Source organism: Pelodiscus sinensis, chromosome 1 (genome assembly GCF_049634645.1).
Source record: "Pelodiscus sinensis isolate JC-2024 chromosome 1, ASM4963464v1, whole genome shotgun sequence".
Classification (NCBI taxonomy): domain Eukaryota; kingdom Metazoa; phylum Chordata; order Testudines; family Trionychidae; genus Pelodiscus; species Pelodiscus sinensis.
In genome coordinates this window covers 26,595,626-26,618,964 of record NC_134711.1, presented here as the reverse complement: position 1 = coordinate 26,618,964, position 23,339 = coordinate 26,595,626, and the positions used below count along the sequence as shown (strand labels likewise).

The following is a 23,339-nucleotide window of genomic DNA, read 5'->3' as shown; positions in this document are numbered from 1 at the left end:
ACTATGGACGTCCCCAACCTCAAAGTCGTGATGTGGGAAAAATGTTCCTGCCTGAAACCTCCGGTAGAGGTACAAGTTCCTGAAGATGGGGGCATCATGTGCCTGCCCTGACCACCCAACACAAATGTCAATAAACTGGCCACGGTGGTCGACCAGGGCCTGGAGGACCATTGAAAAAGTAGCCCTTCCTGTTAATGAATTGGGCTGCTCAATGAGGCAGTGCACAGATTGGAATGTGTGTCCCATCAAGCGCTCCTCCACAATTCTGGAAGCCAAGAGCAGCAAAGCCGGCCACAACGCTGTCCAGGTCTGCTAGATGGATGAGCCTGTTCAGCAGCTCAGAACTGATGGCCCTCACCACCTGCAGGAAGAGACAAATAGACAGACAACAACATTTTAGAAGGGGTGCCTTATTTCTTAGAAGGAGAACCTACCACCCACCTTCCCCCTCAAACATCCTGGGAATCCCCTCCTCAAAACTCCTTCCTCCCCCCCCCCCGCCCTGGCAGCTCAGGGTGAGTGGAGGAGCTCCCTCCCACTCTCACTCCACTGTAGAAGAAAACATTGTCTTCACTCTGCATTTGTAAGCAACAAGTAGCCAGAGGCAGTTTTATTACGAGCTGCAGCAAGGGAAAAACTGGTTCGGACGGAGGGGAGTCCCCCCCCCCCCCCCACCTCCGGGGCAGATCTTTGAATACAAGCAATTATGAAGCAGTTTATATACTGTCTATTAGATACAATAACAATTAGTCTCCTTCCCATTACAAACACCAATGGCTAACAGTTGTTTAGTTCCACCCAGATGCTCCTTATCTCAAGGTCCCTGCCAGAGTCAGCATTCTATCCTTATCTCCGTATAGAGGCGAGAGGCAAAGGCAGCGTCTAATTACAGATCTCGTATTGTCAGGCCACAGACTTAGCCTGACTCTTGCTCTCTTGTTAACAAGACCAAGATGGCTGCACACAAATTCCCTTATTCCCTTTTCCTGCCTCCACACCACCTTGCCCTTTCCTGACAGTCTTCCTTTCCTCCCCCCGAAACTGTGACTGTCCCCCGACAATAACTTGACTCCATCAGGCTGGACCCAACAGTAGACCTGCCCACTCCAAATTGGTGTCCCACGGAGCGGTAGCAGTCGGGGGTGGCCAGCTTCCAGAGGGCAATAGTGACCCTCTTTTCCAGGGGCATGGCGGGCCGCAGGTGGGTGTCCTGCCATTGCAGAGCCGGGGCAAGCCGGGTACACAGCTCTTGGAAAGTGGTTTTCCGCATCCGGAAGTTGTGGAGCCACTCCTGATCATCCCACAGCTCCATAGCGATCTGGTCCCACCAGTCAGAGCTGGTGTCAAGCCTCCAAAAATGCCTGTTGACAAAGAAGTTTGGAGGCAAAGGCAGTGGAGCTGCATGACGGGCGAACTCTTAGTACCTCTCGTCTGGGTCCAGATGGGGAAGTACCCTCATGACTGTGTCATGCAGATGCAGCAACACTTGCAGTATGATGGTGGGGGGCCATCGCCTGCCCAGGGGCAGCTCTGGCTCCATACCAAAAAAAAGGAGTCTAAATCAGAGAAACCTCCAAACAAAAATCTGCTGGGTGTCCCAGGAAGCTGGGCACTCCAAACAAGCACTGCAATACCTTGCTTACCTCCTAGAGGGACAGCAAAGGCAGCTGCAGGAGCAGAGCAACGGGTGTTCAGGGGCATCCTTTTAACCACGCGTCTCTGTAAAGGGCAGGCAACAGCACCCGGAAGGAAATGCTGCCCCCATGCCCTGGCAGAAGCAGTTCCGGGTGGCTTTTTCTTTCGAAAGAGCGTCCAGCAGTCAGGATGATCTTTTTCGAAAAAGTGGATTGATTTTCCAATCTGCATAATGTAGTCTAGACACTCTTTTTCAAAAGACGCTTTTTCGAAAAAACCCTCTTTCAAAAGAGCTATGCAGTTTAGACGTAGCCCCTCTGTGTAGCGTAAGTTATGCCAACATAAGATGTAATGTAGCTATAGCTTTAGTCTCCACTTCTGACACAGTGGTTCCTTTTTTCCATATTTTCTTTTCTCCGTTAGACTTTCCTGCTACTGGGTCAAGCCCTTATGGGTGAATAAAAGACCCCAGATTTTAAATGCTGTCTTCCTTGTGAAACTAATGCCTCTAAACATGGAGCACAACAGGTATTTGGTTAAGGGCATGTTCCTGGGAGATATGCTACCTGCAAGAGAACATGCAAGGAGAAAGAGGCTCACTTGAAGTTGTCTTTGCTGGAGAGATTGTGGAGTGGCTGTGACTGAAAATCCTGAACAGTCCTCTTCACAAAGTGCTCCTGTCAGTTCCTCAATTCATAATTCTGAGAGTCACGTCTTTCAGAAATCCTTCTCTCTATCTGATAAAATGTCTGATCAGTGGATGAAAGGAGCAATGCTCCACTCAACATCATAGATCCTGGTCACCGTTGCCAGGTTCTAGCCCTAAAGTGCAGAGATCCTCTCATTCTGACATAGACAAGGGTGGTCCGAAAACGGCCCCTCTGACACTTGCTCAGGCACCGAACATTATGTCTCAATGTCAGTTCATTCAAAGCTTCATGCATCACCTGGTACTGACACTTTGGCACCAAAGCTCAAGGTATTGACCACTCCAGAATAGATGTCTCTTTTCCTTCCTCCTTTTCTGCTTTGCTGGCAGTGGCTGGGTATACCGTTGTCGCTTCATGACTTCAAATCCTGTCAGTACGGGGTTTGTGGGCTCACAAGAGAGGGGGAATAGCTCTCTTATTCCCATTAGGTTCTTCTGGGCTACGTCTAGACTGGCATGATTTTCCGCAAATGCTTTTAATGGAAAAGTTTTTCCGTTAAAAGCATGTGCGGAAAAGAGCGTCTAGGTTGGCACGGACGCTTTTCCGCAAAAGCTCTTTTTGTGGAAACGTGTCCGTGCCAATCTAGACGTGGTTTTGCGCAAGAAAGCCCTGATCGCCATTTTCGCCATCGGGGCTTTTTTGCGTAAAACAGTTTTTAGCTGTCTACACTGGCCCTCTTGCGCAAAAACATTTCCGGAAAAGGGCTTTTTCCTGAACGGGAACGTCAAAGCATTTGCTCAAGAAGCATTGATTTCGGACAGTAGAACGTCAGTGCTTTTGCGCAAAATCAAGCGGCCAGTGTAAATAGCTGGCAAGTTTTTGCGCAAAAGCAGTTGCTTTTGTGGAAAAACTTGCCAGACTAGACACAACCCTGGAGTTTCTGAACTGGTTCTCCTCCACCCTCTGCCCCTAGAAGACCCATTGCCAGCAAGAAGTGCATTGAGAGGAGACTTCTCAAACCCAGGGATAAGGCTGTGTATTAGGGCTGTGTCCTTTCCCTACTGATGACCACAATATTTATATTTTGCACCTTTTTCTCTGTTGTGTTGTAAAAAATAAATGCAAAGTAGCAGTTTGTTAAAACATTTGGGATGGTCAAGGAGTCTTTTTTTCTGGCAAATATGCTATGATGTAAAATATGCAGTTTTAAGACCTGTAACATATTTTGAACTTTTCCTCTCTCTCTCCCCCCCTCCCCCCCAGGAAGGCCATTCAGATATTTTATACACGTTTTGGACTGCAGTAACTGAGACTCTTTCCTCTCAATTTCAGATAGCAACAGACTGTAAGTGTTGTATTTATCATTGTGTGATCTTTTAGAGTTAGCCTGAATATATGTCAATTCATTAAATCTTTGCTTGTTATTTCCAGCTATCAGACTGCAGCTGTGGTTTCTCCTTGAAACAGGGGCTGTGAATCTGCTGTTCCTCTTCATATGTATATTTTCATAACTGAGGCTAGATGTGTTTGTGATCATCACACTTTCCCCAGACTTTTATTGTGCGTTCAGGAAAATATGTACTTTGCATCCATCATCCAATATAAAAATATCCTTTTTGGTCAATGGCATGGTGGAGGGGGGAGATTTGTGGAATAATGGATAATACTCCAGAAGCCAAAAGTGAATAGGTCAGCCAAAACCATATAAATGTTAACTTAATTAAAAGAGCAATTATTTTATTATTGTGCTCTTGGGTGCTGAACAAACTTGAAAATCTGGCCACTTGCGTGAGGCACCTACAGCAAAGTTGACCTTTTTTTTTTAAAAAAAAAAAAAACTTGGTTGGGGATTCTGAATGCACATGCAAAATAAGTTGTACAGATGTCATACTAAATCAAGCAAGAGTAATAAACATTAGACAGCACTATTGCCAGTAAATGCAGCATGCAGCTGGCTAAATTGCCAAAGTACTGGGGATGTGTTCACTTAAATATCCTTTACACTCATGTGAAGCTTGAAAATCTCCTGCCTTGGTACAGAGATTCAACATACATATATTTATCTTTGTGGACTCAGTCATTGTGATGTCCCTTTATAATTTGGGCCTATAGCAGCATTATTAATTTGAGGAAGTAGCTGCTTGGTTTCTGTTCAGTAGTTGCTAAGTGATTCCAGAAGCAAATTTATTCAACTATATTAAAACATATTTGTTATATTGATTGTCTTACATGTTGCCTATAACACAATTGCATAGCTTCATATGATATAACAAACATAGGAGTCTAATGTGCTTACACCTAACCATGTGCATAAGTGTTTTCAGGATCAGGGCCTAAGTCTGTAAACCTGTGACAGCAATAAGCATAATTTTAATTTCAACATGGAGGTAACTTTTCTATCTTGCCAGCTAATATTTTGCTACTCATACTTGTTAGTTATTTTTAAATAAGTGTTTGGTGAAAGCATGATGTTTATGCTGCAAATGCTGTTTTGTTTTTTTCAGTACAGGCAGTCCCCAACTTACGTGGAGCCAACTTATGTCGGATCCGCAGTTACGAACGCGGCTTTTCTCGCCCCGGAGGACATGGACTGCGGGACCTCGTGGTCCCGCCGCCTGTGTACTCCGGGGCGAGAAAAGCTGCTCCGCATCTCCCTGGTCTGCAGACCAGGAAGACGTGGAGCAAAGCCGCAGAGGGGCTCGGGCAGCCAGGCAGCCCAGGCGCGCCTGGGCTATCCTGCCGCCGGCTTTCCCCGCAGCTTTGCAAAGCCGCGGAGGGGCTGGGGCTGCGGCTTTGCAAAGCCTTGGGGGAAGCCAGCGGCGGGAGCGCCCAGGCGCGCCTGGGCTGTCCCGCTGCGGGCGTGCTCCAAGGCTTTGCTCCCTGTCTCCCTGCAGACCAGGGAGACGGGGAGCAAAGCCGCGGAGCACGCCTGCAAGGGGACAGCTCAAGTGCGCCCGGGCTGTACCGCTGCGGGCGTGCTCCAAGGCTTTGCTCCCAGTCTCCCTGCAGACCAGGGAGATGGGGAGCAAAGCCGCGGAGCACGCCCGCAGGGGGATAGCTCAAGCGTACCCGGGCTGTCCCGCTGCGGGCGTGCTCCAAGGCTTTGCTCCCCGTCTCTCTGGTCTGACCAGCAGCACCCCAGCTGCTCTGCCCCAGGAGTCCTGATTCAGCCGCTGCTGGTCAATTTCAGCAGCGGCTGAATCAGGACGCCTGAGGCAGAGCAGCTGGGGTGCTGCTGGCTTGCTCCAGTAGCGCCGAGGAGCCGCGCTACTGGAGCAACCCAGCAGCACCCCAGCTGCTCTGCCCCAGGCGTCCCCAAGTCAGCCACTGCTGAAACTGACCAGCGGCTGACTACAGGAAGCCTGAGGCAGAGTTGCTCTGCCCCAGGCTTCCTGGAATTAGCCGCTGATCAGTTTCAGCAGCAGCTGACTTGGGGATGCCTGGGTTTCTTAAGTTGAATCTGTATGTAAGTCAGAACTGGCATCCAGATTCAGCCGCGGTTGAAACTGATCAGTTTCAGCAGCGGCTGACGCCAGTTCCGACTTACATACAGATTCAACTTAAGAACAAACCTACAGTCCCTATCTTGTACGTAACCCGGGGACTGCCTGTATATGCAAATTTTGAGGCAATAATGTATGCAATACATAGTCGATTTTGCTTTTTCAATTGTTTTGTGTGCAGAAAACTGTGTATTTAACACTGAAATGTGCAAAGAACTCCATGAGTCTTGAATATTTTTTAAACTAACAGCAGCAGATGCACTTCTCAACAGAGAGTTACAAAAAGAAAGACTGGCTTTTAAAGCAGCATGGTATCAGAAGTTGGACTACTATAATCTGGACGTCCGTCGTCTGGCAATATCTGTGGTCCGTTATCCCCATGGGTGCTCTCAAATTGGAGCATTCATGTGAAAAAGCTGGGCCCCGCACTCAGGAATGCTTTCCCCACCCTCCCAGAGCGTCCAGAGCATCACATTTGTGGCATTCAAACTCAGGGAGGGACGGAGAGGAGCAGGGACAGAGAGACATTCAGCACAAGAAGCAGGGTGACTCCGGAGCCCCACAGCCGGGGACCAGGAGTGCAACCTTGCAGCTGGTGGGGGGGAGGGAGGGCTGGAGCATAGCCCAGCAGTTGTGAGGCTTGGTGCACTCCTTTGGGGCTGTGCTCCTGCTCCCCGGATGTACTTTGAGTTCTATGTGACCTTTTAAATATGTGCCTTTAAAATTAAACAAAACTATAGACCTTTCCATTGCAAAACTAGTGTTAATTTTTTTTTTACATATATGAGATCCAATACACTGCTGTGCTGATAAATAGTAATAGTAATAAGATAATTTGGTCATGAAATACCATATAGTATAGCTGGCATGGTTATTGTACAAGGCAAAAGTTTTTATGTTCAAGGTTCTGATTATACTAATACTTTAGTTTTATTCTGTAGGATTTCACTGATTTAACTGATAAGATCCATGCTATTTATAACATTTTATCAAAGGTGCTAGTTTGGAACATCATAATGATAATCATATTTATTGTTTTGTTTTATAGCTTCTGTGTTTTTGAAGCAAGCTTTTGAAGGAGAATATCCTAAATTACTGAGACTGTATAATGACTTGTGGAAGCGCCTACAACAATACAGTGAAAATATTCAAAGAAATTTTAATGCAAGTGGAAATACAGATATCTTTGCTGAACTGCAACAGATGGAAGATGATACACAGGATATTTTCATGCAAAAGAAACAGGATTATGAGTATGTTTAGTACGAACCACCTAACTGTATAGTCCAAAACTCTTATAGGCTATCTTCATGGTGCAGCAAAACGCGCTGGAGGGATGTGATCTGTAAAATGTGATCTGCAAAACGTGTTTTGCTCTAACTGTCCCATATAGACCCTGTTGGTGTGCTCTAAAAGTTGTCTTTTTTTAATGTCTACTTGGTGCAGTTAGAGTGAAACAAGTTAGACCATTTTACAAATCACACTCTTCTAATGCACTTTGCCAGCATCCATTCTGCAAGAAGGGAGTCTTTTTAAAAATAACTTAAGGTTTTTCATCTTCACAAAACAGGAGAGCTAGAATTGTAAGAGGTTTTTCGGCAGTCTTGCTGTCAACTGTGTGTGTGTGTGTGTGTGTGTGTGTGTGTGTGTGTGTGTGTGTGTGTGTGTGTAAATAGAATTAAAACACATGAAAAAGATTCATGTTTTAGATCTGTGTCGTTTCTGTCAGTTTGAGTAATTAGCTACATTTGGGTTGTCTTGTCATTCATGACTCTTCTGCTAATAGTACTTTGCAGCTAGTTTGTCTTTACATCTGTGTATAGCTATAGCGAGTATAAATAGGAATTGTTAAAAGTCACCATTTGTCTGTTTGGGTACCTGTAATTACTATAACAAAATACAGGACTATGTAGCACTTTAAAGACTAACAAGATGGTTTATTAGATGATGAGCTTTCGTGGGCCAGACCCACTTCCTCAGATCAAATAGTGGAAGAAAATAGTCACAGCCATATATACCAAAGGATACAATTAAAAAAAAGTGAATACATATGAAAAGGAGAAATCACATTTCAGAACAGAAGAGGGATGCGGGGGCGAGGGGGAGAAGGAAGGTGAATGCCTGTGAGTTAATGATATTAGAGGTGGGGAAGGGTAGATGTCTGTGAGTTAATAGTGTTAGAGGTGATAATTAGGGAAGCTATTTTTGTAATGGGTAAGATAGCTGGAGTCTTTGTTCAGGCCTCCGCGGAGAGTGTCGAATTTTAGCATGAATGCCAGTTCAGAGGATTCTCTTTCAAGTGCAGATTTGAATGTCTTCTGAAGTAGGATGCAGGTGAGTAGGTCATTGAGACTGTGTCCTTTCTGGTTGAAATGGCAAACAACTGTTTTTTCTTTGTGATCCTGTCTAATGTCTGTTTTGTGGGCATTGATTCTTTGGCGAAGTGTCTGAGACGTTTGTCCAATGTACATAGCAGATGGACACTTTCGGCACATGATAGCATAGATTATATTTCTGGAGGCGCAGGAATATGTATTCTTGATCTTATAACTCACTTGGTTAGGCCCAATAATGGTGTCAGCAGAGTGAATATGTGGACAAAGCTGGCAACGGGGTTTGTTGCAAGGGAAAGTACCAGGGTTGGTATTAGTGTGGTATGTCCTGTGGTTGTTGGTAAGAATCATCTTGAGGTTAGGTGGTTGTCTATAGGAGACTATGGGTCTGTCTCCCAGAGCTTCTTGGAGTTTAGTGTCCTGTTCCAGTATAGGTTGTAATTTATTGATAATGTGTTGGACAGGTTTAAGTTGGGAGCTGTAGGTGATGACAAGTGGTGTTCTATTGTTGGTTTTCTTGGGTCTGTCTTGTAGTAGATGTTTTCTACGTGTTCGTTTGGCTCTTTCAATTTGTTTTTTTATATCTCCAGTGGGTAGTTGAGGTTTATAAATGCTTGGTAGAGATCCTGAAGTTTCTGGTCTCTGTCAGTGGGATTAGAGCAGATGCGGTTGTATCGAAGGGCTTGGCTATAGATGATGGATCGTATGGTGTGTGCTGGATGGGAGCTGGAAGCATGTAGGTAACTGTATGAGTCAGTGGGTTTTCTGTAGAGGGTGGTGTCTAATTTTCCATTGTTGATTTGTACTGTGGTGTCCAGGAAATGGATCTCTCGTGTGGAATGGTTCAGGCTGAGGTTAATGGTGGGGTGTAGGTTGTTGAAATCTCTGTGGAATGTCTCCAGTGTTTCTTGGCCATGCGTCCAGATCATAAAGATGTCATCGATGTAGCGTAAGTAGAGAAGTGGTAAAAGGGGACGGGAGTTGAGGAAACGTTGTTCTAGGTCAGTGTGACGTAGTTGGGGTACCTGGCTGGTTTCTATGCTGCTGGCTCTGGGGTAACCCCCACTGGCTGCTGTGGGTACCACGACCCAGCAAAACAGGATGAGTCACTATGCAAACCAGTGGCCAGACACCCCCCATGGAGAGGAACAAAGGAAGGTGGAATGCTGCCCTGGCTGGGGGGCAGGGCTGGAAGGGAGTTAGTTGCTGGCTGTCTGTGAGCATGGAGGAGACAGCCTAGGGAGAGGAGTTGGAGTTTAGGGGCCCAGTCTCCCCCCAACTCAAGGGGGCCTGAGGCATCCTAGCCCAGCTCTGTGACCAGACTACATCTGTGCTGTGCTGTATTCTGGAGAGGCAATAATCTTCCTCTATTCCACCGGCTGGTGTGGTCTGTTTGTGCCATTTCTGGGTGCAGGAGACGGGGGACCCCCCAACGCGCCGTCACAGTCAGCCATAAAGATATTAGCATACTGTGGGGCCATGCGTGTACCCATGGCTGTGCCGCTGATCTGGAGGTATAAGTTGTTCTCAAACTGGAAATAATTGTGGGTGAGAACAAAGTTACATAGGTCTGCTATCAGGTTGGCAGTGGTGTCCTCTGGGATAGTGTTTCTAATTGATTGTAATCCATCTTCATGGGGGATGTTGGAGTATAATGCTTCTACATCCATGGTGGCAAGGATGGTGTTATTGGGGAGGTTATCGATGTTTTGTAGTTTCCTTAGGAAGTCAGTAGTGTCTCGGAGATAGCTGGGGGTGTTTGTTGAGTAGGGTTTGAGGAGAGAGTCTACATAGCTGGATAGACCAGTAGTGAGTGTGCCAATACCAGAGATGATGGGGCGTCCGGGGTGTCCAGGTTTATGGATCTTGGGAAGCAGATAGAAAAATCCTGGTCGGGGGTCAGAAGGTGTTTCTGTGTGGATTTGTTCCCGAGTAGCTGTAGGGAGGCTTTTAAGGAGGCAGAGTAATTTCTTTTGGTATTCTGAGGTAGGATCAGAGGAGAGAGGTTTGTAAAATGTGGTGTTGGAGAGTTGACTGGTTGTCTCTTGGTTATAGTCGGCCTTATTCATAATGACCACAGCACCACCTTTGTCAGCTGGTTTGATTATAATGTACAGGTTGTTTTTGAGACTCTGGACTGTGTGATTTTTGAGATTGTGTGTCACTTGTTGTTGTTTGAGAATAATGTCAGTCTGTGCGTTGTTGCGGAAGCATCCTACTTCAGAAGACATTCAAATGTGCACTTGAAAGAGAATCCTCTGAACTGGCATTCATGCTAAAATTCGACACTCTCCGTGGAGGCCTGAACAAAGACTCCAGCTATCTTACCCATTACAAAGATAGCTTCCCTAATTATCACCTCTAACACTATTAACTCACAGACATCTACCCTTCCCCACCTCTAATATCATTAACTCACAGGCATTCACCTTCCTTTCCCCCCGCCCCGCATCCCCCTTTCTATTCTGAAATGTGATTTGTCCTTTTCATGTGTGTTCACTTTTTTTTTTAATTGTATCCTTTGGTATACAGGCAGTCCCTGGGTTACGTACAAGATAGGGACTATAGGTTTGTTCTTAAGTTGAATTTGTATGTAAGTCGGAACTGGCTCCAGATTCAGCCACTGCTAAAACTGATCAGCGGCTGACTACAGGAAGCCCTAGGCAGAGTTGCTCTGCCCCCGGCTTCCTGGAATCAGCCGCTGATCAGTTTCAACTGCGGCTGAATCTGGACTCCTGGGACAGAACAGCTGGGGCACTGCCGGGTAAGTCCCCGCAGGACCAACCTGGCAGCACCCCAGCTGCTCTACCCCAGGCGTCCCGCAACAAGAGCCTGGTCTGCTTGGGGGTGGGGGGGCGCACTAGCTGTGCCCCCTCCCCCCCCAGCAGACCAGGGAGACCCGAGCAAAGCCGAGGAGGCGCAGAGGTCCCGCCGCCTCTGCGGCTTTGCTCCTGTCTCCCTGCTGTTCTGGGGGGGAGTCCCCCCCAGCACAGCAGGGAGACCCAAGCAAAGCCGCACAGGCGGCGGGACCCCGCTGCCCATGCGGCTTTGCTCCTTTGCCCCGGAGCAAAGCCGCACAGGCGGCGGGGTCCCCGGCCTCCGCGGCTTTGCTCCTGTCTCCCTGCTGTGCAAAGGAGCAAAGCCGCACGGGCAGCGGGGTCCCGCCGCCTGTGCGGCTTTGCTCAGGTCTCCCTGCTGTGCTGGGGAGTCCCCCCCAGCACACCAGGGAGACCCGGAGCAGCTTTTCTCGTCCCGGAGGACGTGGTGGCGGGACCGCTGCGCTCTGGGCGGTCCCGCCGCCCGCGAGCTCTGGGGCGAGAAAACCCCGTTCGTAAGTGCGGATCCGACATAAGTCGGATCCGCGTAAATCGGGGACTGCCTGTATATGGCTGTGACTATTTTCTTCCACTATTTGATCTGAGGAAGTGGGTCTGGCCCACGAAAGCTCATCATCTAATAAACCATCTTGTTAGTCTTTAAAGTGCTACATAGTCCTGTATTTTGTTTTAGCTACACCAGACTAACACAGCTACATTTCTATCACTATGTAATTACTATAGTATCGTCGAGTATTTAGTGGTACTGCAATCGCTACAGACTTAAGTGGCAGATAATCAGTTTTCAATCATTCTCAACATCTCTCTTCTACATCCTAGAATGTACATGATGATGTACATGTTAAATAAGAAGATTAGGTGTGACACTGGTGAACAAAGCTATGATTCTTTATAAGCAATAGGATAAGATTTTTCAAAAATGCTTTGCAAGGACTTAAGTACCGTATTTTCCAGCGTATAAGGCGACTCAGCGAATAAGATGACCCCCTAATTTTCTAGTTAAAACATAGGTTTTCGCCTATACTCGCCGTATAAGACTACCCCCCCTTAAGAGGCCAACCGGCAGCGCCCCAGCTGCTCTGCCCCAGGGTCCACAACAAAAGCCTGGTCTGCTGCGGGGGGGGGGGGGGGGGGGGAGCGCACTAGCTGCGCCCCCCCCCCCCCCCCCCAGCAGACCAGGGACACCGGGAGCAAAGCCGCAGCCGCGGCAGGGTCCCGCACCTCTGAGGCTTTGCCAGAGCAAAGCCTCAGAGGCGCAGAACCCCTCCGCCTCCCTGGCTTTTCTCCCAGTGTCCCTGGTCTGCTGGAGACGGTCCCCAGCAGACCAGGGGCACCGGGAGAAAGCCGCAGCCGCGGCGGGGTGCCGCGCCTCTGAGGCTTTGCCAGAGCAAAGCTTCAGAAGCACGGCACCCCGCCGCCGCTTCAGCTTTGCTCCCGGTGCCCCTGGTCTGCTGGGGACCGTCTCCAGCAGACCAGGGACACCGGGAGCAAAGCCTCTGAGGACGCCAGCAGTGGGACAACCGCGGCGCGCCTGGGCTGCCCCGCTGCTGGCTTCCCCCGAGACTTTGCAAAGCCGCGGAGGGGCTCGGGCAGCGGGGCCCCTCCGCGGCTTTGCTCCGCGTCTTCCTGGTCTGCAGACCAGGGAGATGCGGAGCAGCTTTTCTCGCCCCGTAGTACATGGGTGGCGGGACCGTGAGGTCCCGCAGTCCGTGTCCTCCGGGGCGAGAAAAGCCCCGTTCGTACCTTCAAGTCGGGGACTGCCTGTATGTTTATACCCGGCATATAAGACGACCCCCAATTTTTGGGGGATGTTTTTTAGTATAAAACGTCGTCTTATACGCCGGAAAATACGGTATACTCCAATATATGTCAGTGTGAGTTTTACTGTTGACTTCAGTAAGGTCAGTGCTAAGCCTTTTTGAAAATCCCACCCTACACATGTATTCTGGTGTTCCTAAGTATAAAAATAATATCCACTGGTAGGCTACGTCTACACTGGCCACTTTTCCGGAAGGGGCATGTAAATTTCACCAGTCGTCGTAGGGAAATCCGCGGGGGATTTAAATATCCCCCGCGGCATTTAAATAAAAATGTCCGCCGCTTTTTTCCGGCTTTTAAAAAAGCCGGAAAAGAGCGTCTACACTGGCCCCGATCCTCCGGAAAAAGTGCCCTTTTCCGGAGGGTCTTATTCCTACTTCAAAGTCTTTGAAGTAGGAATAAGACCCTCCGGAAAAGGGCACTTTTTCCGGAGGATCGGGGCCAGTGTAGACGCTCTTTTCCGGCTTTTTTAAAAGCCGGAAAAAAGCGGCGGACATTTTTATTTAAATGCCGCGGGGGATATTTAAATCCCCCGCGGATTTCCCTACGACGACTGGTGAAATTTACATGCCCCTTCCGGAAAAGTGGCCAGTGTAGACGTAGCCGTAGAGTTTACATTCACTAACAGTAATTTTAAGGATTGAAGTATATTAAATGCAGTTTTAAAATTGACTATTACTGCCAGCACAAATACAGTCCTTCCTCCTTGGTGTTTTTATACAGGTAGCTCCATTTCAGAGGAGAATTTTTTAACATATTCTCGGTGGGCTCAGGCCATCTGTTATGAGATGTGTGACTGCAAAAAAAAAAAAAAGACTCTGATCCCATTTCTGGAAAACTTTTCAAATGTTTTTACTGTTGCATATCTCAAGTATAAATTTATTTAGGAATGCCAAATTTGTTTCATACAATAGGTCTTGAGGAAAGCTAATTCACAGAGCTGTGTTGAACTATGTAGGGAGGCTAACTGAACAATTATTTACTTCAAAGCAAAAAAAAATCTCCTGGGTGATACATATACTTGTCTGCTCCTGCAGAGTTTATAAGTTCCAGAACAGTTCCAGCTTCAGTTTGTAACTATACAAGTTGAACTTCTCTAGTCTGGCACCTGGGTCCTGATGGATGCCGAACCAGTAAATTTTCCGAATCACTGGAGATCAATATTGTAGCTAGTGGGTCTTTTTTTTTTTTATTTTAATTTTAATTTTGTTGAGTCAGATAAATGGAACAATGCTTGTAATGCACTATCAAAAAAGATAATCTCTGCAGTGGAAAAAGTTCAGAAAAGGGCTACAAAAATGATTAGGTGTTTTGAAATAACTTGATGTATGAGGAGAGATTAATAATACTTTCATCTTAAAAAAAGAGGAGGCTATGGGAGGATATGATAGAGGTCTATAAAATCCTGATTGGTGGTGAGAAAATAAATAAGGAAAAGTTATTTACTTGTTCCTATAACACAAGAACTAGGGGTCATCAAATAAAATTAATTGGTAGGAGGTTTAAAATAAACATAAGGAAGTATTTCTTCACACAGTGCACAGTCAACCTGTGGAACTCCTTGCCAAAGGATGAGTCGAAGTCCAGGATTTTAAGGGTATGTCTACACTGCATTCCTCTTTCAAGAGAGGAATGCAAATGCAGCCAAGCGAAATTGAAAATGAAGCGTGGATTTGAATTTCCCGTGCTTCATTTGCATAATGGCGTCCAGGCGCTTTTTCAAAATACTCTATTTTGAAAGAAAAAATGCAGTCTAGGGTTTTTTAGACTGGGGTTATTTAGGGAAAAAAAAACCTTCTTTCGAAATAACTCTTATTCCTTAAAAAAATGAGGTTTAAGGGTTATTTCAAAAGAAGGTTTTTTGGGTTTTTTTTTAAAATAACCCTGTCTAGACTGTTTTTTCTTTCAAAATAAAGAATTTAGAAAAAGTGCCTGGACGCCATTATGTAAATAAAGCGCAGGAAATTCAAATTGAAAGAGGAATACAATGTAGACATACCCTATGAGCATTCAAAAAGAACTAGATAAATACATAGCGATAGGCCCATCAATGGCTATTAGCCATGATAGGTAGGAATGATGTTCACTAGTTTTTGTTTTCCAGAACCTGGGAATGGGAGACAGGGGATGGCTCACTTAATGATTACCTGTTCTGTTCATTCCCTCTGAGGCACCTGACATTGGCCACCATCAAAAGACAGGGTACTGGGCTAGATGGACCTTTCATAGAATCATAGAGCTGGAAGAGACTTCAGGAGGTCATCAAGTTCAATCCCCTGCCCAAGGCAGGACCAATCCCAACTAAATCAACCCAGCCAGGGCTTTGTCAAGCCAAGACTTAAACGTCTAAGGATGGAGATTCCACCACCTCCCTAGGTAACCCATTCCAGTGCTTCACCACCCTCCTAGTGAAATAGTTTTTCCTAATATCCAACCTAGACCTCTCCCATTGTAATTTGAGACCATTGCTCCTTATTCTGCCATCCGTCACTACTGTGAACAGCCTTTCTCCATCCCCTCTGGAACCTCCCCTCAGGCATTTGAAGGCTGCTATCAAATTCCCTCTCACTCTTCTCTTCTGCAGACTAAACAAACCCAATCCTTCAGTCTCTCCTCATAGGTCATGTGCTCCAGCCCCCTAATCATTTTGGCCGCCCTCCGCTGGACCCTCTCCAATGCATCCACGTCCTTTCTATAATGGGGGGCCCAGAACTGGACACAATATTCTAGATGTGGCCTCACTAGAGCCGACTAAAGGGGAATAATCACTTATCTGGATCTGCTGGCAATGCTCCTCCTAATGCACCCCAATATGCTATTAGCCTTCTTGGCTACAAGGGCACACTGTTGACTCATCCAGCTTCTTGTCCACTGTAATTCCCAGGTCCTTTTCTGCAGAAGTGCTACTTAGCCTTTGGTCTAAGAGTGTGGCCGTTCTTACAATGCTACTTAAAACTATATGACTGTACTGATACACCTTGTATAAGCCTATGCATAGCATTAACCAAGTGTTAATGTTGTTACACAATTTTACTGTATTGGCACGAGGAAATAAGTAGACAAAGTATAAAATTCATGCTTGCATTTAGTGACATTACCAATATTTTCTTTGTTTCCTGGGCTCTTAGAAGGCATGGGGGGTAAATTAAAGATAAATAACAGCATAGAACACAGGTACTTTATAGGATTACCGGAAGCTTGGCCACATCCATGATAAGTGGATATTCTGCTAATTAAAATCATGCCAAACCATGGATGTTGCCGAACTTGAGAGTGCTGGACTAGAGAGGTTCAACCTGTAAATTTCAACTTCAAAATGTGCTATTTCATTCCCACAGTTCAGAAAAAGCTTTGAAAGACTCATTGCAACCTTATGAAGCTGCTTACTTGTCAAAGTCATTATCTCGCCTCTTTGACCCCATCAACCTTGTATTTCCTCCTGGTGGTCGGAATCCTCCTTCCTCCGATGAACTTGAGAGCATCATTAAAACTATAGCAAGGTAAGTGGTTGTAATATAATGCAACATGTAATTTGCACCACATCTTTTTATTTTCTATATTAAAATTTTGGAACTGAAACTTCATTAACAGTAACTTTTTTATTCTGCTTTAATTATACAAGTTATAAGTACTGAAATTAAATCAGGATTCATCTATTGAATTTTATTATGCAGGACTAATTCTGAAATATTCATATGAATATCTGTTTTCTTGCAAGCATGAACATAAGTAATTTTACTCAAATGAAAAGGTCCATTGATTTTGCTTAAAATCCAGTAAAAAGAGAAATGTTAAATGTAACGTAAATGTGTTACATTCAGAATTATTTAACTGAATCAAAGGGAAGATGATATTTGCTTGCTATAAATTACATCCCAATCTGTTGCATAAAGAATGAAATAACAAGAGTAGTAGAGGAAGAGGAATATCACTGTTAGGAAAAAGTAAACTGAAATATTTAAATCACAAATGAAACATTTTCATGAATCCCTGATTTCACTATTTAGCCTGGCTAGCAAAGACTGGTCCAAACAGTAGAATGAACAGATAGCATTCTATGTAATTTACTAGATGTGTTAATGTTGTGGAAAATGTCGAACTTCTACAGTTTTTGTTGACTTCAGTGGGAGTTACTAGTGCTCATCACATTTTAAAAACAACTAGTAGTCCTGTGACACCTTAGAGACTAAGAAAATTATATATAGACTTGTGAGCTTTCATGGGTAAAACCCACTTCATGAGATGAGCTTAAGGGTTTGGACCAGTGATACTCAGACCTCAGTGGTTTAGGATTCATATTAGAACATTACCCAAAAGAACCACTATGATATGAATTCATTATTTCATTTACACTCTTTCTCTCACATACACACTGTGTGTGGGTATGTGTGTATATTATTCTTACAGTAAAATGATCAAGTATTCTACAATTTGGTTAATACATAGTAAAGGATTCCTGATTGATTAATAACTTTAGATATTTAAATAATTAAATCACACTGTTTAATATAATGTTCTGCCAAGAGCCATAGGAGAGACATATTACAGAATCACATGTGGCTCCCGAGCCTCAGTTTCAGTATCCTGGCTTGGACTGCATTGCATATATTTATGGACCCTGATGCCCTATCTTGCAGAGGAAGCAGGGGGTCTTCACAATGGGCAGGAAAACTGTGTTGTCTAGCAAGTCAAATTTAGGGCCCTGTGAAGTTCAAGTGTGAGTCTTTCCAATTCTGTGGATCCTCACATCTCCCTCAATCCTTGGTGGATTATCTCTGGCAGCATGACCCACAGAAGGATAATGTTGGCTGGATAGCTAGCTTCATTCTTGCCTCCAGATAGAGCTCCTTGTAGATGGAGATCTAGCAGATGTGGGCTTCTAGGAAGCTGAGAGAAATAGTGCTCAGAAGTCAACAACTATCCTCCTGACAGGGATCCCCAGGAAGTGTTTTGAATCATAATTTCTTGTTATTCTCTTCAGTTTGTTGCCTTTCATCTATTTTGGGGTCCCTTTTACTGAATATTGCGCTTACAATAAATACAATACAATAAAGCCTATTTGTTGTGACACAGACTCCACCTTGGAATCTTTGTATACTCCATAGTCTCACTTGTACTTGCCTCTACCAGATTCTGCTCGCCAAGTAATTAATTGAATTACCCACTGTGAATTCTTGCTTAGCCTCAGAATGGGAAGTGGCATACCCAACTCATAAAATTTCCAAGCATAATAGTTAAACTATAAATTGTACCGTTGTGCTTGTACAATTTGGCTGTGTATGTTCTCCTCTACCAGGCTGATGTGCCATGTTACTAGTTATTAATAGTTAATTTGTTACACTCTTTGACTAGTATTAATTAATATGTCACCTTTGTTTTTAGTGAGCTAAATGTGGCTTCTGTGGATCCAAACCTCAGTTTAGCGGTCTCAAAAAATGTGGCAAAGACCATACAACTATATGGTGTGAAATCTGAGCAACTTGTAAGTAGTTTTTCAATTTGTAAATAATATTGTTAGTAATGATACAGAGTTTCCTTTTGTCACAGATTTATTAAAATAATAGCTCAGGAATCCTAGTAGATAAAGCTACTCAAATAAACTTTCCATTGTATTGAATGCATGTTGAGTTAAATCCTGCTCTTAGTTACACTGATGCAAACCCATTTACTGCAGTGGGATTTATGTCAAAGCTGAACTTGCCCTTATGGTTATAAACTGAAATGTCATTATTTTAATTGTTTTATGGTGTAATTAAAATAATTAAAATTTACTGTAATAACTACTAAAACTTGATGGTCTGTCTGTTATATAATCCCTCTTTATTTGTTGTCTTTAAAATCCTAGTAAATATAAATAAAGTTTTCAGTGTGGGGCCCTTTTTTGTGAGCACATTTTTTACAAAAAATGATCATTTAAATGTTGCTCAGTTTTGGACTTGTTTACTGTCATGTCTCATAGTCTTGCCCATTTTCCAGGCACTGATACCTAATATAAAATTGAACAGCAGCAAAGCAGCAAAAAAACAACATTTGCAAGTACTTTGACTAGAATTGTAATAGGAACTATTTTAAAAAAAATTGAATATACAATTTTTACATAAGTGCTGATGCTGATGTTTTCATGCGTTTGAAACAAACATCAGTTTAAATTAAAAAAAAAATCTTCCTCCAATAGGAAGACTGTTATACACAATGTAAGTGGCTGTTTTGGGTATGTCAGTGTTGTGAAGTGTTTTCTTAAACAGCTCTGATTCTGAAGGCAGGATCAGATTTCTTTGAAATTCGGTAGGACACTGTAATATTCATTCAGCAGTAGAAGCTTAGTTGTGGATACCTGCTCATATGTAGCACCTCAATTTACTATAAAATAGCCCTACTGTTAGGGTTCTGTCTATCTTTCAGGTAGGTACTATATTTGAATGGGCTGTGAAAAATTGAAAAGCATTGATAAATATTGTGCTTGCCAAGTGACTATTTCTGTTTAATGCTGTACATCAGAGTTTCCCAAAATGTGTGCTGGGAAACTTCAAGGAGAGTGAAGAGGCAAGGTAGGGGAGGGTTCCGTGGCAGGACATGCAGAATATAAAATTTTTTGAAAATAATTAATACACTTAACTGATCTTTTTAATTGATACACAACATAATCTCCCCTCTCCCTGACAGAATAGGATCTCCCTTTAAAGCCACTCTGCTCAGATTCTATAACTCCAACTAGATTGTCAGTGCTTATTAATACAAGAAGTAGATGGCTATAAGCCTCTCTAAATAAAACGGTAAACTTGTACCTTTGTATGTGCCTGGATGTACCTGTTACAAAGCAGCACAAGCCATATATAATATCACTTACTTTGTACAGGCAGTCCCCGGGTTACGTACAAGATAGGGACTGTAGGTTTGTTCTTAAGTTGAATTTGTATGTAAGTCGGAACTGGTACATATTTTGGGGGGGGACGGGAAGCTGAAGTTAGATGGAAAAGACCCTGATTCTCATACAACTTCCTTATTCTAAGAAAAACACATACTGTTTTCATATGAAGGTTTTTTTGGTTGATATTTTAATTAAAAATTGATCATAAGTTTCAGTGTTTCATGCTATATCCAAATCTTCCTTTTGGGGTACCTGAAAGATCCCAGTCATTCATTTAATAGTCAGAATCTTTGTTTTTTATAACTAAGAAAAGTTTATTCAATGCATATTACTGTTCCAAATAGAATTTGCTACAGATGGTTCAGTGAAATGGGTATTAAGTGTAATCAATAGTCATTGGAGAGCACAGTGAAATATTGATACAATCAAAACTGTTGTTGTATTCTGCTGAGCAGAAAATGGAAATCCCTTCCTGTGAAGTGTGTGTGTGAATTTATCCACAGGATTAATTTTAAAGAAAAATTCTGTGTTTGGAACAGGAGTTTAGCCACAGGTGGGTCCTCATTGTCCACTCACCCACTTTGCAACCAGACCCATCCCCTCTTTCCTTCTGTCCTGCTCGTCCCCGTTCTTGCCCACCCACACCACTGGGTAATTTTTCAGCTTCACCTCTGCCAGGCTGGAAGGGACTTGTTAATTTCACGTGACGCTAACAAGATACTTGCAGCTCTAGTGCTGAAGAGGGAAAGAGCTGTTGCTCCCAAGGTGGGGACTGTAACACAATGGGTCTCACTGCCTGCTGCTCCTGCTGTTCCCTAGGAAATTAATTTTTCCGCTCTGGAGTTCCCCCTTTTGGCTGGTGTCTTGTTCCCCCCAGCAGACCCGCGTCCTCTGCGGCGAGAAAAGCCGCTCCGCGTCTCCCTGGTCTGCTGGGGGGGGGGGAGGGCTAGCTCCGCGTCTCCCTGGTCCGCTGGGGGGAAGTGCCCCCTGCGCCGCCGAAGGCGGCGACAGTGGGGGAGGCACCCGCATTAGCTGCGCCCCCTTCCCACCCTCCCGTTTGTAACTAGGGATCTGACGTAAGTTGGATTGATGTAACCCGGGGACTGCCTGTACAACACAAAATAACTATGCCCACATGTCACTGATCTTGATACCAGACATGTCTGCTGTAAATGGATACTGTGAATCTTACTTGACAATGTTTCACGCCACCAAGTCTTTGTTGGAGCTCATTTCTGTCCGAATGATTAAAAAAGATGGATTCTGCACCTAGTAAAGCAGCATGTTGTTTCAAAGACGAGTCAGAAAGAAAATGCAAAAGTATGCTAATATGTAGCTTTGCATCAACTGGTTTGAAACCACACACAATTTTGAAGTGCTAGGTGAGAGAACATAAAGCCTTCAACTTTGTTGCTGTATTTGGCAACTGAGCAACCATCATAAGAGGATAAATTCGAGGAGTTTTGGGGGAACAAACTTGAAACCTTGAAAAATCAAGAGATCTAATTTGCTCGAACTGGCAGTTTGTGAGAACACTTATGTCCCTTGGGTCTATTATCTGGCATTTCTACCAATCATGCCACATTGTAAACTGCATACTACATAACTATAGAACATCTTATATTTTCCTATTCAATATTTATGTTATTAAAACTTCTAGGACTGAAGCAGCTACAAAATGCAAATGTGTCTCTGTCAGATAACACTGATTCATTTCATTCTAGAGTTATGGCTGAGAATGTCTGAAAGCAACTGATTTTAAAACTTAAGAAAAGTGGCTAGTTAGCATTTCAACTTGATGAGTTATCTGAGGTGCTGCATAGTAGTTTCTAGTATGAGTGTGAAGTATGTTTCTGAAAGTTCTGTTGAAAATTTGCTCTTTGTGGAGGTGCATTAAAACTAGGGCTGTGGGGGGATGGACATTTTATTCCTAAAAGGTTTTAGAGATTTTGAGATACGGTTTCATTTTGAATTGAAACAAACCTTGAAAATGTCAAAATTCTCAAAAACAACAACAAAAACCCCACACCACACACACACACCACCCAGGAAAAAAAGTTGTTTTGGGTGGATCAAAATGTTTTATTGCATTCTGACTTGATTTTATGTTGTTATAGATGAGAGAGCAGGTGGCCAGAACTGAGATTCATATTGCTGTGAAGGTGTAATGTTTTTCTATCCATTCTAATGTTTGGTTTATTTTTTTTAACAGAACTGCTGCTCACTGAGCAGAGTTCTTGAATTAAGCAGCTCTCTCAGTAGGGTGACCACATAGCAAATGTGATGGAGATGGGTGTCAGGGTTAATAAACACCAAAATAAGACGAAGCCCTGGTATCGGGACTGTTTCTGTAAAATCGGGTCATCATGTTATCGTGGCTCTGAGTTTATACATTTAGTTTGGAAGCCAGCAATGAGTGTAGTGAATTCACATTTTGATGCATTTGCCAACACCACATTTTATCTGCCATGGGGTGCCTATTCACCTAATGCTGTAAGATATCTCTGAAGTTCCCCACTGTTTTTTATTAGTAATAGTAACAGTATCTATTTTTGATTAATCTAAATAATTTTGTCTGCTGAAAAATTTTTCAGTGTACTGGCTACTCTTTTCCAGATAATTAATAAATATGTGAAACAGTACCAAGCATGAATCTAATATAGAACATGTGAGCGCCCAGTGTTACCCGTTAGCCATGTTGAAAATTGGCCCTTTTAGTCTGACTCTTAAATTTTCTATTTTAAAGCCAGTTTCTAAGCCATGACATCTGATAGCTACTTAATTTCCTTAATTACTCTTTATGATAAGGTTGTTAAATTGCAGTTACCTAGCTAATCGTATAGTGGATACAATTTGTATTGGCTCTACCAGGGCTACTCAACTTTGGAAGCCCTGGGGGCTACAATGATATTCATAGCACATGCCGAGGGCCGCAACTTAAGTGTGGTTGCATTTACATGCAATTATATATGCAAATAGCTTCTTTCACACTGACGGGCATGAATACAAAGGTTAAGGGAAGACTGAACAACTCACAGGCCCCATTTAAGTCAGTTCTGCTGATATTAATAAAATGCAATATTTATCCAATATCCACCCATATTATAGCCCTTTTAATGAGCAATGATAATTCAGGAATTTAACTACTAAAACGCATATCAACAGAAGACCATTATATCGACCACTTTTTTATTTTGGCTCCCACCCGCGTGCCGCATGCAGAGCCCTGTGTAAACCCAAACCGCACCACGGGCCGGAAGCAAACGGGCCACGGGCTGCATGCGGCCCACAGTCCATGTGTTGAGTAGCCTTGGGCTATATGGTTAGTCAATAGGACTGCTCTGCAGACCTGCAGCAGAAGTAGCTCTAGGAGTCGACTCGAGCCAGGACTGAGCAGTCCTGGCTTATACCAGCTCCGGGAGCCACCTGCGCTATGGCTCTGCATTTTAAATGTAGTAAGTGCCGCCCGGGTTCTTGCTACATTTAAAATAAAGAAGCACAGTGTCCAGGACCAGGATGGGCTGGGACTGCTTGGTCCCACTCACGTTGAGTCCAGCAGCACCTGTTCGTGGTGGACAGCTCTGTCCGCCGTGCATAGGGGCTGGTGCTGGAACAGCCCCTGCCTGCAGCAAGCCCTGGCCGCTGCAAACAGGGTCTGCTTGACAACAGCAGCTCCTGTCCCTGGGGGACCCCAC

General features: G+C 44.2%; 1 protein-coding gene across 2 annotated transcripts in view; it reads left to right on the top strand.

Annotated features, from left to right (window-relative positions):
• COG5 (component of oligomeric golgi complex 5) overlaps positions 1-23,339 on the top strand; it is a 349,021-nt gene that overhangs the window by 277,767 nt on the left and 47,915 nt on the right. For both annotated transcript variants that reach the window (XM_006120390.4, XM_075927034.1), the window contains 4 exons: positions 3,549-3,630; positions 6,837-7,041; positions 16,115-16,276; positions 18,159-18,258. In XM_006120390.4, coding sequence (XP_006120452.1) covers positions 3,549-3,630; positions 6,837-7,041; positions 16,115-16,276; positions 18,159-18,258 — 549 coding nt within the window. The remainder of the gene's footprint in view (positions 1-3,548; positions 3,631-6,836; positions 7,042-16,114; positions 16,277-18,158; positions 18,259-23,339) is intronic.